Source organism: Dipodomys ordii, unplaced genomic scaffold (assembly GCF_000151885.1).
Source record: "Dipodomys ordii isolate 6190 unplaced genomic scaffold, Dord_2.0 Scaffold386, whole genome shotgun sequence".
NCBI classification, from domain to species: Eukaryota; Metazoa; Chordata; class Mammalia; order Rodentia; family Heteromyidae; genus Dipodomys; species Dipodomys ordii.
Genome location: NW_012267602.1, coordinates 156,563 through 175,864, shown reverse-complemented (window position 1 = coordinate 175,864; position 19,302 = coordinate 156,563). Strand labels below are relative to the sequence as shown.

The window sequence follows — 19,302 nt, the reverse complement described above, 5'->3', positions numbered from 1 at the left end:
TAAGCAACAAGGAGATGTGCTGTAAATAAAGCAAAACATCGTTAAAACTATTCTGCTAAAAACTCAGTTCTCAGGCTTAGAAAATATTTATTCAAATATTCTTTCTGTAGTGTTTAGATCCCTTAATGAAAGTACATTCAGTTTGTATATTTTAAAGGAGTTATTGGCAAATTGGTATATATTCAAAAAGTGTTAACAATGAAGATATAATTTATGTTTACTGAGCAAGTGACTCAACAAGCATTTTGCATCATGTTGAACACAGTGTGTGGGTTAACACTTAAAACAGCATTATGAAAAAGTCATTCCTATGCCTATTTTAGATGAGTAAATGGAGTTACCACAGTAATTTGCCAGCTAGGAAGTAGCAAAACTAAGATTTGTACCTAAATTTTTTCTCACCCCAAAGCTTTTTCCATAACACAAAGAAATAAGGGATCTGGAAAATGGGAACTGTTTAAGAAATAGGAAGCATTTCTCTTAAAACAAAAACAAAAAACAAAACTGGAAGTGGTGCTGTGGCTCAAGTGGTAGAGCATTAGCCTTGAGCTAAATATCTGAGGGACAGTGCCCAAGCCCAGAGTTCAAGCCCCACGACCAACAAAAAATAAATAAATAAAAAATAAAATAAACATGGTGGTTACTTCCACATATTTTGTGCCTTGCTATTTGGAAGAAGGTTTAGCTTTACTCTGTAAGGCTGAAAAGGAGAGAAATAGAGAAATAGTATGGAATATAAGAATGTCCATCATTGTTTGCTCTAGCCAGTCCCTCAGCATTCATTGATGCTTTAGATCTGGTGAGGTATTCCAATATGCTATCCCATTTCACAGGTAAAGAATGAGGAGATCAAGGCAATGACTGGATTCTCACAGCTAGAAAGTAATAGAGTTTGGGATGAAATTTAAATCTGTCCCACCCCAGGGCCTATATATATATATATCCATTTTCTTCCAGTGAATTCCTGTGGGTATATTTCCAATCAATGTAAGGGAAATTATGGAAGGGATATTCCCTCCAGAGTGACAAACCCTGACCAACAAGGTTGCTCAAAGACTTCACAGGTCTTTTCTCTGTTTCTGTTTTTTTGTCTGTGATCCAAAGGAAAATAAGAGTTTTCTGTAGATTAATAGTCTGCAAAGAGCAGCTTTGGCAGTGGGTCTGGTGATTCTTATCATTTTGTCAACCCAAACAAATCTAGTTTCTCCAAGATGTTTATTTTTCACTCATTTTGATATGTTTATGGCCATCAGAATTGGCAAAAGTTTATTGATGTGGTTTGTATAGCAAAACAATTCCATTAGTAATGAAAAAATTTTATTATGTGTATGTTTTGAAACAAAAGCAAGAAATCTTATGAAATTTAAGTAGAGAACAAAGCTTTATAAAACCTTAGGAACTCTATGAACTCTGGTCATCCTATTTGTTATCCTATGCTTGAAAATTATGGTGAAAGTTAAGAAGCTAGACATAGTTGCTTTGTGGAAGTATGATCTTAACTACATTGGTCTTAAGGAAAGAGAAAGGTAAACCTTTCCATTCTCGATAGTGCTCACCTTCAAAATTCTTTTTTTATTTTATTTTATTTTTGCATTATCTTTAAGTAGTTGTACAAATGAGTTCCCATTTAACAAAGCAGTTGTGAAAACAATATATCTTGATCAATGTCACCCCTTCTAAGGTTTACACTCATCCCTCCCTACTCATCCCCTCCCTCACTCTTCTTAATTCTGTAGGATATGCATTGGATTTTCCCCTTCATTTCCCCCTTCCCTTCTCCTCTTCATTCATCTATCCCTTTCCCCTAGACCCCATTGCACCCATTTTGAATACCTGCTTCCTCATATTTTTCTGGACTTTGATTTGACATCTCCCTTGAATCTACCATATTTTCACAGTGGTGATAAGAGGTAATGTTCTTTGGATGTATTCAAAATCTAGAAGTATGGATATTAATATTTAATTAGTTGATGTATTAATTTGTTGATGAACGAGGTCATATGGAAAAACTTTCTGCTTCTTGGTTGTATTAATGGAAACTTTCTAAGCTATTGGTGGCTTTTTGGCTGGGTAGAGGTTATTTACTTTTCATAGATTTCTGAACTCAGACATAGGAAGTTGAGCAGTCTCCAGAGTCCAAAAAGAGTGGCTGCTTCTGTGCATAGGTTGTCATTGGATTTTTTAAAAGGTGCTTTGTGAAGGTCAAATTTAATCTTAGCTTACTGCTCTCCTTTTGTACCTTCCACATCTCTGTGTCTTGTTGGCATGCCAGATCATATTCATCTCTGCTAACCAGCTTTAAATATAGTTCTCTGTCTCTAGGGTACTACATAATGAATTAAAAACTCAAAATCAAAGGAGTCTTATGTAATGCATCTGAACTAACTGGACCAGAGTTCCTGGAGTGATAGTAGAGATTGGGGATGAGTTGCTAGGCAGACTACATTATGAGTGTTTGTTCATGACAGTGGATATGCCTTTTTCCTTCCTAAGCAAGATATACTTACCTACCATATCTCACAGTGATGTGCTGGCACTTGGGATGCTAAGAAGCAACTTTATTGAGAAGGTTCCTACACTGACCGGTCAGGGCCACAGCACAGGCTCAGGAGCTGACACTGCAACCTTGAGCAGCCCCCATTGTTTGGTTTTTAAATGCAAAATCCATGAGGTTGAGCCTGGTCATGAGCAGGTGACCAATGGTATCTTAATACACAAAGGATTGTACAGTCATGCCAGACTACACACAGGTGGCCAATAGGCGGAATTTACCGTAAGTATGTGCAAAAGGCAGGGTTTACCATAAGCAGGTGGTGTTGCCAGTTGGAGCTAGATTGCAACCTGTTTTATGGGTCAGTCTTTAACTCAAAATCAGGGGTGGGCTAGGTTGTTAAGGGAAGGGGGACCAGATGCATTTTTTTTTTCATTCTGGGAACTAGGCCTATCAAGTCTAAAATCTCTAAAACAAAGGCAAAGCTCAAAATGGAATCATACCAGCTGTGGCCCCATCTCAGGGTCTACTTACTTCATCTGAGCCAAGTATTGAAGGATGTCCATAGCAGTTTCAAAGGTAGGAAGATATATGTAGCTAGTTCTGAAAGTTTGTGTAGGTCAGAATTCTGGTGCCATGAAGATTCATTCCTTCATATTCAGGAATTTGAACTTCAACCTGAAGGCAGTAGGAAGCCTTTGGAAGGTTTCAAGAGAAAAATAATGGGATGTAGTATACCTTTAAAAAAAAAAAGCATTCCTTTGGGTTTTTTCTTTGTCGCTGTTTTTTTAATGTACTATGTGATTTTTTTGTTTCTTTTGTATGTTATCCCCCCCCCCATGGTATAAACTCTGTTGTCACTGTATTTGACTCCAGTGCCCAGCATTTTATATATACATTTTTCTAATTTGGGGAGGGGAAGGGAAATAACAAAATGCTGAAACAAGGATACAGTATGTCCCATTGTAACAATGAGATGTACAAGACACTATGTTGAAAATAAACTTTACAGCTTTGGGGGTGGGGAGGGAGGGGTTGGAGAGATGGGGAAGGAAAGAATGGTAGGGAAAAAACAAAGGAGGGGGTAACAATGCTCCTCTATATTACTATACTCATGTAACTGTAAACCCTCTGTATAGTATCTTTACAATAAAAATATATATTCCTTTGCTAGCACTGTGGAGAATGGGTCAGGGTTAGTGTGCTAGGAAGCAGAAAGTCAGGCATACAGAGGATATTGCAAAAGCCTATTTTAAAAAATGAGAACAAAAGTAGTGCCCATGGAGTTGAAAACACAAATCACGGACATAGCAGGGAATTCCCCTGCTGGGATGCAGTCATGAGTGACCTTCTAGGAACAGTGGAATAAGGAACCAAGGGAGTCACCTAGATTTCTGACTTGAATGGATTCAGTGTTTCATTATTAAGATAGAGCACTGGAGTGTGACCATGTTTGTTTGGCAAATTTGGGGAATTATGGTGAATTCAGGTAGGGACCTGATAAATTTGAGAAGTTTCAAAGATATTCCAGAGGGGATGTCTGATAGGAAGGGTTGGGAGGAATGGCCAACTGTTCAAACAGGAAATGCTGAGGTGCCATTGCTGACTTGTCCCTTTGATAAGAAGGTAGTTTGGCATTATTACAAACACCAGGGACTCTGTGGCCTTCTTGATTCTTGATTATTATGGTAAAAGTTGAGAAAAGTGACTAGCCACTTTGGGGAAACAAGATTAGAACCTGAAATAACTTCTTTCAAAGTTTAGCAAAGAACCTGTAATCCTTAACATGAACTTGAGTTTCTGTCCAGTGCTTTTCTTCTTTTGAATGTCCCTCCCAGGCTTCTGGGGAAAATCTTAGCTACTGGACTATTTACAAACTGCATCAATAAAGAGAAGTAAAATGGCACTTTATTAAATACTTTATCTTCACAATAACCCTGCAAGTGTTTCTGTTAATAGGTCCTGCTTTATAGATAGCACAACTGAGCATCTTGATGGTTTGCCTTGTATGTACTAAGTAGTAAAATTATAAAGACTTTAAAGCACCAAATCCCATTCTTTTTCTCCTATAAAACACTGACATTTAAAAACCAAAACCAAAATAAACAACAACAACAACAACAACAACAACAACAAAACAGGCCAGTTAAACCCTTGGGTAAAAGTCATCAATATTTTCATTGAGGAAAAATACTTTCTGGATAGGATGTGACCCCAATGATGTTCATCTTTGAGTCACCTAAAACTTAATTCTACTGGCCATTTTCTTCATCTTCCTGCCCTTACCTCACATCCAACAGTATTCAGACCTGGTGGTTCTGATGATACTCTATCCTAGGCCTACTTAAGATTTTCCACTAGGACACTTTGCTTATAATTTTTCTTTTTCTTCTGCTTCTACCCTTGTCCCTACCTTCTTCAATTCAAATTAATCAGAGGATACTCTAATTCTAAGGAAGCACAAAGAAGTCAGTCCTCTGTTCAGAAGTCTCCAAAGGCTTCTCAATTCACAGAATATAAACTGACCGTCAATGTCTTCTGTGTTCTCGTGGATGATAGTTTCTGTGACCCTGTTATGATTATACTCATTCCTCTTGACTCATACTTGACATTTCACATGTTCTTTTTAGTACTTTCTGCACATCACAGAGCTTTAATCTTTCTGTTCTCTCTTCCTGCAGTATCTTTGTTCCTGTGACTTGTTCCCTTACATTCTTAGGTCTCTGCATGACTATAAGATGATGTCTGTAACAGCATCCTCTATCATGACCTGTCCCTACTCTGCCTGATGGTTCTTGAGAGCATTTTTTATTTGCATAATTACACTTATGTGTAAGCTATGTGAGCCCAGAGGCTTTGTTCTGTATCCTCAGCTGCTGAGAAAACCCCATTCATCCTCTCAAAACACTAACTGATTCAAGAAATGAATCTGTGGAAACCATAGTCCTGTCAGAGGGGCAGATAGAGCTATAATCACCAAGGTGATTATATAATCACCTACAAAAATGCAAAGGAAGCCAGGTTCTGGTGGCTTACACCTGTAATCCTAGCTACTCAGGAGGCTGAGAGCTGAGGATCACAGTTCAAAGCCAGCCTGGGCAGGAAAGTCTGTGAGGCTCTTAGCTCCAATATACCACTAAAAACCCAGAAGTACCTCTGTGGCTCAAGCAGTAGCACACTTGCCTTGAGCTGAAGAGTGCAGGGACAGTGCCCAAGCCCAGAGTTCAAGTCCCACGACCAACTGGAAAAATAAAAAGAATGCAAAGGAGCTGGGTGCCAGTGGCTCATGTCTGTGACTCACACCAGTAATCCTAGCTACTCAGGAGGCTGAGATCTGAGGACTGCGGTTCAAAGCCAGCCCAGGCAGAAAAGTTTGTGAGACTTATCTCCAGTTAACCACCAGAAAAACAGAAGTGGGCTGTAGCTCAAGTGGTAGAGAGCTCACCTTGAGCTGAAGAACTCAGGGACAACACTTAGGTCAAGAGTTCAAGCCCCACCACCAACAAAAACAAACAAACAAAGAAAGAATGCAAAGGAGTGTTTTAGTTTCCCAGCATGGTTTGCATTTGTGGATAACAGTGAAGAGGCATTAGGAAACATATACACATTTCTCTGGGAAGATGCAGATTTGTTTCTCTGATAAAGATAACAACAATCATTCCTTCTCATATAGAAGTTACCGGGTCAGGTTTGCCACCTCAGGAGATAGCTCCTAATAGTATAGGTTCTATATCTAACCCAGGCTTCTCTCACATTTGGGCATCACTCATATGAGCAACTGAATTTAGGGAACTTAATGAAAAGTTGTCTTGCAGTGTGGAGTTCTGATCCCATAGGGAGAAGACTTTCTTTAGTAATTTAACTTTAGTGAGCTCTGTCTTCTGCCTGTTCTTCCTATGGAAGATTTGAATCTACTGCCATTTTCAGTATATTTTTTGTTGCTTTTCCCCTAGGATCTTCTATGTCTCTCACGATTCCCAAGACTTGAAGATCTTCAGCTATATTGCTCGAGATGGTGCCAGCAACATTTTCAGGTGTAATGTCTTCAAATCCAAAAAGAAGGTAAAGGAACAGTCATTGTTCATGTATTATTTTCCTCTGATGAACCTTAGGTAAACCCAACAATGACCCATCTCCCCAATGAAGATTTGGAGGTGGCTGTTTTAATGCCAAACATGGGAGACTATCTTTCTAGTCTGTCACTGCTACTATGTAATACAATTTTCTTTTAGTTTTCATCTGAATTTTATACTGTACATATGTACAGTTGGAGAAGGATTAACTATGGATATATAATGTAAAAGAGGAGCACATAGACAGCACTAGGAATTTTGCTCACTTTTGCATGGGCTAGAAAAGATGTATTGCTGTTTTCCAAGGTGACCCATCATCTAAGTCCAAGCAGTAGGATAGTGATGGTCCTGTGTAATGATTTAAGGATGACAAACCTTGAGAATTGAGTAAATGCAACTTTTGCAGTTGTGCAGCAGTATTCTTCCTTGCTATCACTCCTTGCCTAATGTTTTAAATTGGACCCTGGGATACCTTCCAGGAGTTAAGAAACCTAGAATTTAGTCCCATCTTCCTGGTATATAAGGAGGAACACAGTCAAAATTAGCACTTCCTAAAATATATTCTATAAAACATCATCCAAAACATTTCCTTTTTTTTTTTTGGTTGGATGTGGGGCTTGAACTCTGGGCTTAGGCACTGTTTTTATACTCTTCAGCTCAAGGAGAATGCTCCACTGCTTGAGCCACAGTGCCACTTCCAGTTTTCTAGTGGTTTATTGGAGATAAGAGTCTCACAGACTTTCCTGCCCATGCTGTCTTTGAACCTCAATCCTCAGTTCTCAGCCTCCTGAGTAGCTAGGATTACAGGCATGAGCTATGGGTGCCCAGCTTAAAACATTTCATTAAAGAGAAAAAAGCTTCCCTATTTAAGGTGTTGAGAAGGCTTGAAGTTAAAATCTCTTTAGCCCAGCATTTTGTTAAACTAACATGGCCATGGGGCTATTTTTTAATGTTTTTTTATTGTAAAAATACTGTTTGGAGGGGTTACAGTTACATGAGCAAGGTAATGAGTATATTTCCTATCAAGCATTGTTGCCCCTTCCTTTAGTTTTTCCCCTACCATCCCTTCCCTCCCACCTCCACAACTACACTCCCACATACCTCCCTGAAGTTTGTTTTTCAGAATAGTGTATTGTACATCTCGTTGTTATAATGGGTCACCCTGTGTCCCTATTTAAACATTTTGTTTTTTCCTTCCCCTCCCCAAATTAGAAAAGTATATATATAAGATGCAGGGCACTGACATCAAATATAGTGAAAACAGGGGTTATACTGTGAAGGAGGAACATACAAAGCAACAAAAAAATCACATAGTACATTATAAATACATTAGAAACAATAGCAAGAAAGAAAAACCCACTTGTGTCCCTATCTTGGGTTCGTTTCACTTAACATCATCTCATCTGGTCATATGTACATAGCTTTTGACCTTTTCTGCTTGTCCCAGACCTTGTCCCGGGACCTATGTTTCTTTGGGACTGGCTTATTCACTTAATATAATTTTTTCCAAGTCTTTCCATTTTCTAACAAATGGGGTGATGTCATTCTTTCTGATGGAAGCATAGAATTCCATTGTGTGTATGTATGTATGTACATACACACAATGGAATTCTATAGATAGATAAATAGACAAGATAGATAGACTAGATAGATAGATAGATAGATAGATCACATTTTCTTGATCCATTCATCTTCTGAGGGGCATCTGGATTGGTTCCATATCTTAGCTATGGTAAGTAATGCTACAATAAACATAGTTGTGCTGGTGGCTTTAGTGTGGTCTTGTTTGTGATTATTTGGGTAAATGCCCAAAAGTGGGATTGCTGGGTCATAGGGGAGCTCTATGTGGAGTCTTTTCAGGAAGGGCCATTTTTTAAAATGTACTATATGTTAATATTGTTCTATAGATGAGATTTTTCGAAAGCACTGTATTGATAAACCTATGAACCCTTACAGATCTACTGTTCTAGAGACAAACCATGAAGCATGGCTTGCTGTGAGGCCTTCTAACCCACTTCCTGAATATTCCACCTTTGAATCTTTGTGATATCTTTTATGCTTTAAAACAGTTTTAATACATTTATAACTACCTTGTCATTTTAGGGATATAAGAATAATACATGACAGGGTCAAGATTTACTAAAGCAAATGCTCTTTGCTGGGTACCTGTGGCTTATGCCCATAATCCTAGCTACTCAGGAGATCTGAGGACTGTGATTCAAAGCCATCTCCAATAAACTGCTCAGAAAACTGGAAGTGGCACTGTGGATGAAGGGGTGGAGTTCTCCCCTTGAGCTGAAGAGCTTAGGGATAGCACCCAGGCGGAGTTCAAGCCCCAGGACTGACCAAAAAAAAAAAAAAAAAAAGCTCTTTGACCTATAATGAGGTTATTTATATCCCAGTAAATCTAATTGAAATTGAAAAATTTCAAAGTGGAAAAGACACAACATAGCAAACATTGTAGCTTAGCAACACAGTATACTCTAGAGTTTGGTTGTTTCCCTCCTGATTGTATGGATGTCTTGGAGCTTTGTTTTGCTGCCTCTGCCTAGCATTGTAAATATATCATGCTGCATATCAGTAGCCCAGAAAAAGATCAAAAGTTTAAATTCAAACTATAGTTCCTATATGTTTCTAGCTTTCACAACATTGTAAAGAAATTAAGTTGAAGCCAGTGCTGTTAATTCATGCTTGTAATCCTAGCTACTCAGGAGGCTGAGATCTGAGGATTACAGTTCAATGACAGCCAAGGCAGGAATTATCTCTAATTAACTATCAAAAATCTGGAAGTGGAGCTGTGGCTCAAGTGGTAGAACGATAGCCTTGAGCACAAAACTCACAAACAGCACTCAGGCCTTGAGGTCAAGCCTTAGGACAGGCAGACACACAAAAAAAAATTAAGTTGAACCATGCTATCTGGCTGTATGTTTATCCTGAGTATATTGAAATTCAGAGAGCTTCAGTGATTTGTCAAGTTCCCATGGCAAGATGATTGTCCATAACCAGGGAGCAAACAGAACAAAAGATTTCAGATTTAAAGAACTTTTTACATGTCTTTTATTGTAGAAATACTGTACAGAGGGCTTACAGTTATGTGAATAAGGTAATGAGTACATTTCCTATCAAGGATTATTACCTCCTCCTTTGTTTTTCTCCTACCATCCCTTCCTTCCCCACTTCTCCAACTCCCCCTACCTCCAAGTTGTAAAATTTGTTTTCAACATGGTGTCTTGTACATCTCATTGTTATAATGGGTCAACCTGTATCCTTGTTTCAGTATTTTGTTATTTCCCTCCCCCTCCCCAAATTAGAAAAATGTTTATACAAGATACAGGGCAATGACATCAAATACAGTGAAAATGGGTTATACTGTGGGGGGAAGAACATACAAAATAAACAAAAAAATAATATAGTACATTATAAATACGTTCCAAACAATAGCAAGCAAGAAAAAAAAACATTTGTGTCCCTATCTTGGGGTTCATTTCACTTCACAGAATCTTATATGGTCATAAGTCCATAGCTTTTGACCTTTTCTGCTTGTCTTAGACTTATACTTGTTATAGAACAAAAGAATTTTGAGCAAGAAACCTAAGTAAAGGAGGCTATTATACTCTATTTGCCTTGTCATTGGGTCTAGTATAGGCAATACAGGCATGGTAGGGGTGTCTTGCCAAAAACAGAATCTTAAAAAAATGCCCAAGTAGAACATAGTTTCTGTTGCCCAAGGAGAAGTCATCTAGTTCCAGATCACAACAGTTTGTTTTTGGTTTTGTTTTGTTTTATAGCTCTCAGAGATAATTCTGATCTCTGTCTTTTCTGTTTTCTCTATTCTTTTCGCCCTCTTCACCTACTGAGCCTGTGGCTCTTCACAGGGCTGGTTGTCAGGCCCTGTACTGGCTTGCTGCCATGCTGCTGAGGGAATTATTTCCAGAAAGGCTAGGGTTATGAGCTCTGGTGCTGCTGAACTATAGGTGGGAGGGCCAGTTTCCAAGCCAAGAAAGATAAATAAATTGTTCAGCAAAGGAAACAGAATTGGGGAGTGGTAGGGAACATGTCTCTGAGGTTTTGTACACAATCCCGGTTAGCCTCCAAATGTGGTGATTTATTTTTTATAAACTACTTCTGGTTTGAAGAGATAATAGCTTGGGAAAGAGTTTTAATTGGCAAATCATTGGCATATTTAAGAGGTTAGGATAAAAGAACTATAGAGCTCAAAGAAATGTGTTTTACAAGAGTATTTCTAGATTGTTAGAGGTCATAAGCCAGCAGACCTGGATGTTCTCCAGTCTTCATATTGATCATAGTGTAGGACAGCCTTGATTAAGTACCTTGCTGTACTATGACTTTGGTCACTGCTGATTCACATCACTTTATGTCTCCCGTGTGTGTATGTACCCATTGCATGCATGTTCCTTGTGACAGAACTCTCACACAGATGTCATGCCTAGTTTATAATTCACCAGGAGGGAAGGACTGTCTCCTCTGCTCTTTAGAGTGCAAGTCAGATGCCTCAACCTTGCCATTGGAAGGTATCCTTGCCCCCAACATGATTTTCTTCAGTACCTCTGGTTTCCTTCTAGTCACTCACATGTAAAACTAATAAGGTTTCTGTCTTGGGGATTGGGACCTTGATCTATTTTTTGAGTTAGACTTTTGAGAGAAGCTAGATAACAGAATGTTGCAGCACCTCAACATGCTCTTTACTACTCTAGGTGACCCAAGCTGTGTAGTTTTATAAAGTCCAAGAATATCTACTGACCTGTTTTGGTTACTAGCTCTGTGCCTGAGACTTTCAAAATTTTCTGTATGACTGATTTGTTCTCCATCTAGACTTTTGAAGTAGAAACTGTTATGCTTCTCATTTTATAGATGAGAAAGTAGAGTCTTTTTTTTTGGAGCATAAACATGTATATACTACTTTATGTATTTTTTTTAGAACTTAAAGGATGTTTAGTTTACATATAAAAGGAAAAAAATTAGTATTACTTACATTTCCACTTCTACTTTAAGTATTCTTATCAAATTACACTTCCTCAAACTCTAGTAGAAATCACTCTCACTTATGACCAGGGGCAGGGAACTTGCTACACCAACTTTAATGTTCTCTGTACTATCTTTAAAATGCCTGACATATAGTAGCAGATAAATAAAATGACAACTAAGCTACATCCCTAAAGACTACTACCAGCCAACTACACTTGTGGTTGGGCTGCTTCTGGGTGTGGAACTATTAAGGTGGGAAGAGAAGAGCACTGCTCCAGGATAAATGAGTGCTAACAAGTGAAAGTTGCAGTGTATTGAAAAAAAAATGCCATAGGTGCCATATTGCCCTTCACTGAAAGATCATCAAATTTTCCCCTCACATTTTTGTCACATTACTTATGTCAGCTACATTATGATTTCTACAGAAAAACCTAGGCAACTGGTCACTATTTACATTAGCCCACTAAAGGTATCCAAACCAAATCTTAGAATATTATCTGGTAACTAATACTTTACATTCTCTTTAAACATAAAAGATGTTTTGGGTTGTATCATTAACCATATTTATAAGATACAAAATATTTGGATAAAAAGTAAGTCATGTTTGTACAATGTACAGATAGTTTATAAGGTGATTTTTAGCACCGTATTTACAATCATCACAGAAACTCAACTACTCAGAAACTCAAGTATCTCTTCCAATAAGCACAATGCTGTTTATGGGCTGTGTGGTAAATAACATAATATTTAGTATTAATTACACAAAAATATCTTCAAGAATATACTGAATTAAGAAAATAAATTTAAAGAACCACAGGCCAGTAGAGATCTATTCTTCCTTTTGCTCTGGCTAATTTTTTTATTGTGAAAATACCGTACAGAGGGTTACAATTACATGAGCAAGGCAATGAGTACATTTCTTATCAAGCATTGTAGCCTCCTCCTTTGTTTCCCCTTCCCATCCCTTCCCATCTCCCCATCTCCTCCCCCACACCCTTTCTGCTCCCCCACCCCCGCGCCAAAGTTGTAAACTTTATGTCACTTTTTGACATGTCTTGTATATCTCATTGTTGCAATGGGTCCACCTGTATCCCTATTTAAGCAATTTATTTTTTTTCCCTTCCCCTCCACAAATTATACCAACATCAAATACAGTGAAAACAGGGGTTATACTGTGGGGGAGGGACATACAAAACAACAAAGAAATATCTTATAAATATTTTAAGGATGGAATATATTGAGTGTTATACTGGCAAAAGATGGAAGTACATTATGTTAAAGGGGGAATATCACTTTTAACTAAAATTTTATAACATTTATAACTGCTATTAAAAAGTAGACAAGATTCTTTTACATTAACATAAATAATTTCAGATTTAAAGAAGCTTAACACTTATCAATCAAGAGTGTAAAATGATCATTCAAATTATAAAGGCACTGCAAATATCAATTTACAAATGAAAAAACTGAATATTCAAGTTTAAATTGCAGCAAATCACTAATAATTGAACTGAGTTTTAAAAACCAAGGCCTTTTTGAACTGCAAGGTGTTTCTACTCAGTATAAAATAAATTGATTCAAAATTTTATCTAGACCTTTTAAATAAGAGAAGATTCTGATGAGAGAGCTGAGTATTAGAAATGGTTCAGGATGCTAACAAACTATAAGCTTACTAAAAACCGCAGATTTCATTTTATCCTTCATTTACAAAACAAGTTAAGCAAAACAATCTCAGTGATGGTAAATGCATCTAATTATTTATTTAGACATATAAGGACTTACACTAAGTTTTTATAAGCTGGTGAACACTGACAAATTTTTTCTACCACAGAACTATAACCACACAGTCCCAGATAGTATAAATATATGGTTGAGCTAACATTAATACACATCACCCTTTATCAATTATGTAATAGGACAAATTATTGTAGTAGGAAGACCCCTACTCAGGCAGGCAAGCCCACCTAGTCATCTGCAGTGACAGAGCCTACCGCAACAAAATTGTTAATAAAGAAGCAACTCTATTGAGAAAGTTCCTACACTGACCAGCCAGGGCTGCAGTACAGGTTCAGGAGCTGATACTGTGACCCTGAGTAGTCCCCATTCTTTGGTTTTTAAAGGCAAAATCCATGAGGTTAAGCCTGGTCATGGGCAGGTAACCAATGGGGTCATACCAGACCACACACAGGTGGCTAATAGGCGAAGTTTACTGTAAGCATGTTCAAAAGGCAGGGTTTACTGAAAGCACGTGGTATCGCCAGTTGGAGCCATATTATAACTTATCTGTTTTATTGGTCAGTCCTTAACTGAACAATCAAGGTGGGTTAGGTTTTTAAGTAAGGAGGGGGACCTAGAGGCATTCTTTCCATTCCAAGAACCGGGCTGGTTGGAGCCAAGGTCTAGTTAATCTTGGTTAAAGGTTTTTTCTAAAATCCCTAAAACAAAAGCAAAGCCTGGAAAAAAGCTATACCAGCTCAAGTCTCCTCTCAGGACCTACTTCATTATGAAGTATCTAAATATTGTTACACAGCTCAAAAGGCTTATAAAAGATATTTGCTCAATTTCATTAGGAGAAACCCATTTTTTGTTTTTTGTTTGTTTTGCAAAAGAGGCTGGAAAGAGAAAGAGAAAAAAATCACACTTCAAACAAAAATAAGGTGGTAAACAACTTCTAAGGATGGAAAAAATATAATATCAGAAATTTTATGATTAAAAAATGTAGTTAGAACAAAGCATCTATACTTTTAAAAATATTTACTAACTTAAAGAGCATACTGTACATGCTCTGCACAGGACAAAGACAACACTTTACTAAAAATATTCATTACATCCCCCCCATTCTTTTTTCAGGCCCTCCCTGTTAAGCTGCAACTCAGAGTGCCAACATTATATTAACTGTAAGACTTTTTTGTCTGGAGACATTATTAAAGATGTGCTTCTGTAACAATGAAGACTTTCAAAATGGAGGTTTCTCATAACAGCATAAAGACATATAGAAGTGGCGCTGTAGCTCAAGTGGTAACATGTTAGCTTTGAGCTGAAGAGCTGAGGGACAGCCTCAGGCCCAGAGTTCAAGCCCCCATGACTGACAAAAATAATAATAATAATAAATATATATAGAAAGACACTAATCACCTTAAGACTTGATAGAAAAAAATCAATGGTTATACAAATTTGATGTATGAATGTGGGAGATGTAACATAAATGAGTAGGCAAATAGCCAGAAGCCCTACAGTATTTGAAATGACTGAAGGAATAAAGCATATAGGTCTAGAGTTTCTGGAAATTCAGTTCTGAATGGTATTAAAAATATACAAGTATTGTGCTGGGTATTTTGGCACCCAATCTTTCTAAATTTCTTATATATTGATAAAGATTTTAGCATGGGAATATATTTAAAAATGTAACTCAATGATTTTATGAAAGGTCAATTAATATAAGTGATAAGCACATTTTAAATGCTGAATGGCAAGAATTTTTTTTTAGTAAGTGTTCAAATAGGTTAATTAAAACCCAAACAACAATTGTGTCAAGCGTGTAGCTTGATAAACTGCTTTCCAATATTCCTATGGAAGTTTCACTAGACTCATTCACCAAACCAATATTGTTAACTAATATGTATGACAAATTAGGTTCCACCTCAAGTTCCACTTCTAGGCAATGGCACCAGGCACCCAGTTTTATTGAATGCAACAGTTGTTTCTGTGACCGTTAGCATCTTTAAAGCATAGCCAAATTTTAGGTTAGTACTTTTCCAAATACAGAAGCTGCTTGCTGTTAAGGGTTCCACACCACTTTTGTCAGATGAACTGTACTGCATCTTCATATTTTATTCCACCTTCAATTCGTGCCAGGGCAACAGGAGCTCTCCCAAGGCCTACAACACAATTTGCAGAGTAATACAGCAACCAGGATCTTCACAAAATTTTATTTCTACAAGACTTAACCAGTCATCAACAATCTGGTTAGAGGGTGGTGCACCATCATCAAAAGGCCAATTGAGAATGTGGATGCCTTCTTTCTCCACCAGAGTAGTGTCGTAAGTTGCTTCACATACTCTTATGATTGTGGTAACTCCATACTTCTTAAGTTCCTCAATAAATGTTTAAGGTTGCATTGATTGGATTGTATGTAATAAGGAATCTCATATTCTTGTATGTGACTTCCACAGGAGCAGGGCAGTTCATTTGAGCCATGTTAACTTACTTAAAACACTCAATATGATTATGAAAGAATTTACACAATCAAATAAAGAATGATGCAATATACTCCACTTAAAATTCTCAGTGTTTTATGAAATTTGGAGTAATGATAAATGAAATTAACCTTCTAATGGGAAGTAGCAACTCTTCATTCCAGTAATATTGAGGCAATAGAAAGCACTGAGGTTTACCCCATCCAGGTCAGAACTCATGGAAAATGTTCTGCAGATTGCAGTTCAACACTTCTGTGTCCAGGTTAACCACTCTTACCAGGGCTTCTTGGTGGAGTAGTAATGGATTTCTACAATTCACATGTATGCATAGAGGTTGTGCTGTGCCAGGCAGTAATCTTCACTGCCTTTCAGACATTCCATAAATGTGTGACCAAGAACACCACAGAACTGAGGAACATGTCTACTCATTGAAGATTGTGACCTAATTATACAGTTGGTCCCAAGGCCTCAGTGACACAGGCAGCAGTGGCTGCCACAGGGCACCGTGTGGCCAGGTTGTTGTGGAACAGCTGCTGTGATAGTGATGCAGGCGACTGGGAGGCACCAGACTAACATGCAGTGAGCCTCTTTGCAGAGAGTGCTACGCTGAACTGGCCACATCTCCAGGAGCCAATGTGCGTGCCATGGCCAAGAAAGTGGAATCTTAACTTGTATAAGGACTCATAATAAAAAGTCAGAACTGAATCCAATAAGTCAGCCTCTGGAGCTTGTACATTAACCATTGCATTTTATCATTGGCCAGGGCTCATTAGGCAGTTATATAACTAAGGGATAGCCTTATTTCCCAAGACCAAATTGTAACTGAATTCTAATGTAATCATTTCTTGGATTTGAAGGGCTCTTTCACTCTGACCCAAATCATTTAGACACAGATTTTCCTTTTTTCCCCCATATGATACCCTTGTATGGACAACACTGACTGCATTTTAAAACCTGGTGAAAGAAAGGACCCAGGGTAGTAAATGACCCTGATCAAACAGCATGTCCATGCCACTGAAATTAGAACCAGGATGCTGGTCCAAGGCTTTGAACTCTAAACCCTGTTACATGAAACAAAACACACAAGAGCCTCGCTGGACCTGTTTCTCCAGCCATCAAATAAGGTGAAAAGCATCTTAGGAATTCAGATTGTTGTGTGTGAGTCAATCTGATTTTTAAGAGCAAATTCTGTATGCCTAGGAAGGTTAACCAGCATTGTAGTAGAGAGGGCCTAGCATTCTTCAGACTAAATGCTAGCAAAGAAGCTGACAGCATCACTGGGTACTCTTCTAGTGATATAGGCATTCCTTGTTTTCCTTTCTTGGGGATAGAATAATAGTGTTCATTTGCAAGGCCGTTTGCCTCTTGAGGAGCCTCTTGCTTGGCTTCACCGGCCTGCCATTTCCTCCCAGCACCAGGAGGATATGGCTATCTGCCCTGATGAAGAATGACTGGGCCTATTAGGGCATCACTGCAGGAGGTGTCAGCGATTAGCAGGAGCAGCAGGAAGTTCTCTTATCTTCAAGGATTGCTCCTTGACATTATTTTCCCTGTAATCATAACACAATTGGTTTGGATTAGGAGGAGTTATTACTTCCTGTAATGCTCTCAGCAAACTGGGGGCCACAGCTGTGAAGTGTAACTTTAGACTTTGCCGTGGAATTTGACTGATGATGAAAGTCTTGTTTGCTAACCAATCAAAATATGCCTGGTTGAATGTAAGACATAAAGGAGAGGTAAGTTCTAAATTTAAGGCAAGAGACTTCCTTTTTTCATATACCTGAACTATTCTGGTAGAGTTAGATTGGGCATTCAACATAATAGAACCTAGATCTATAGATTGAGGGTATACATGGTAGAACACTTTGCCTAGGATGTGTTCAGTCTTAGGGTCAAGGACCAGCACTGAAAACAAATCTACTGGTCTCATGCATTGTGGATGGAGAATTAGTACCTGGGAAGGTGAGTCAGTTTGTCCATATTCACCTAACTGGTTACTCAGTCTTTTTTCTGTATGTCACCATGTTTCATGGACTAGTAGAGTACAGGAAGAAAAAAAAATACACAGAGGTCAATTGGAATCTTTGTGATGTACTATTTCCTGCCAGTGTTGGAAGTAATATCCACCTTGAAACTAGCTTTCCAGGTGCTGAGTATAAGGTATATTAAGTAGGTAGGTTTCATTAGGTAGCCGGTGGCATGGTGGAGAGGCATGGCCAAAAAGGGGAGGACCCTCCCCCTCAAGACTTATCTAGGCCAGGGACAGGAAGAGGTCTGGCCACATTGTATCTGGATGTGACCTCAGGGCCTGGGACCCTCCTATGGTCAGATGGAGGTGTGACCTGAGGTGTAACCAAGGATGTAACCAAGCAAGAGGAGGAGGGGACTGCTTCCAGTTTTGCCAGTTATCTAGGTAACACAGATATTGGGTAGAAACTTAGCCAAGAAGTAGGGAGGTGTCTGCACAGGACGTGCATGGCCCAGGGCAGGGCAGACCGTAATATTCTGTTGACTTACATACTTACTCCATTAAATAACAAGATGAATTCATTAAAAACTTATTGAAGAAAACCTTACCTCATTTCACAGCCTTAGTACCCTGCCTAGATATAAATGTATTCTCATAATGCATTGAAAATTCTATACACTGTAATCATTTGATTCATTTCAACTATCTTTCCTAAGCTTCCTTACAAAAAAGCTTATTAAAGAAACATGACAGTTGTACAGTTCGTTTTCAACATAGTGTCTTGTACATCTCATTGTTACAATAGGTCAACCTGTATCCCTATTTAAGCATTTTGTTTTTTTCCCTTCCTCTCCCCAAATTACAAAAATGTATATACAAGATGCAGGGCACCAACATCAAATACAGTGAAAATAGGGGTTATATTGTGTGGGAGGAACATACCAAAGAAACAAAAAAATCACATAGTACATTATAAATACGTTAAAAACCATAGCAAGAAAGAAAAAACCATTTGTGTCCCTATCTTGGGGTTCATTTCACTTAGCATCATCTTATATGGTTATATGTACATAGCTTTTGAACTTTTCTGCTTGTCCTAAACTTATACTAGTTATTGCCAATAAGGGAAACCATAGGACCTATGTTTCTTTGAGTCTGGCTTACTTCACTTAATATAATTTTTTCCAAGTCTTTCCATTTCCTAACAAATGAGGCGATGTCATTCTTTCTGATGGAGGCATTAGAACTTGGCCGGGGTGGGGGGAGAGGAGGAGGAGAGTGGAGGAGGAAGGGATGGTAGGGGAAAAACAAAGGAGGCAACAATGATCGATGGAAAATGTACTTATTACCTTACTCATGTAACTGTAACTTCTCTGTACAGTATTTTTACAAAAAATATTTAAAAAAAGAAACATGATATTCCAATTTATTTTGTTGAGATTCTCCTAGTTAAGTTAAAGATAAGAGTCTTATTGTTGTGACACATGAGACAAATTCTTTTTTTTAAATTTAATTTAATTTTATTTGTGAACATATTGTACAGAGGGGTTACAATTACATGGGCAGGATAATGCGTACATTTCTTAC

At 38.1% G+C, this 19,302-nt stretch overlaps 1 protein-coding gene and 1 pseudogene across 1 annotated transcript in view; one reads left to right on the top strand and one right to left on the bottom strand.

Annotated features, from left to right (window-relative positions):
- The window catches only part of LOC106001740 (carboxyl-terminal PDZ ligand of neuronal nitric oxide synthase protein-like), a 134,072-nt gene that overhangs the window by 56,468 nt on the left and 58,302 nt on the right, over window positions 1–19,302 (top strand). The window contains exon 3 of the mRNA XM_013036732.1: window positions 6,445–6,553. Coding sequence (XP_012892186.1) covers window positions 6,445–6,553 — 109 coding nt within the window. The remainder of the gene's footprint in view (window positions 1–6,444; window positions 6,554–19,302) is intronic.
- LOC106001742 lies at window positions 15,154–15,747 on the bottom strand (annotated as a pseudogene).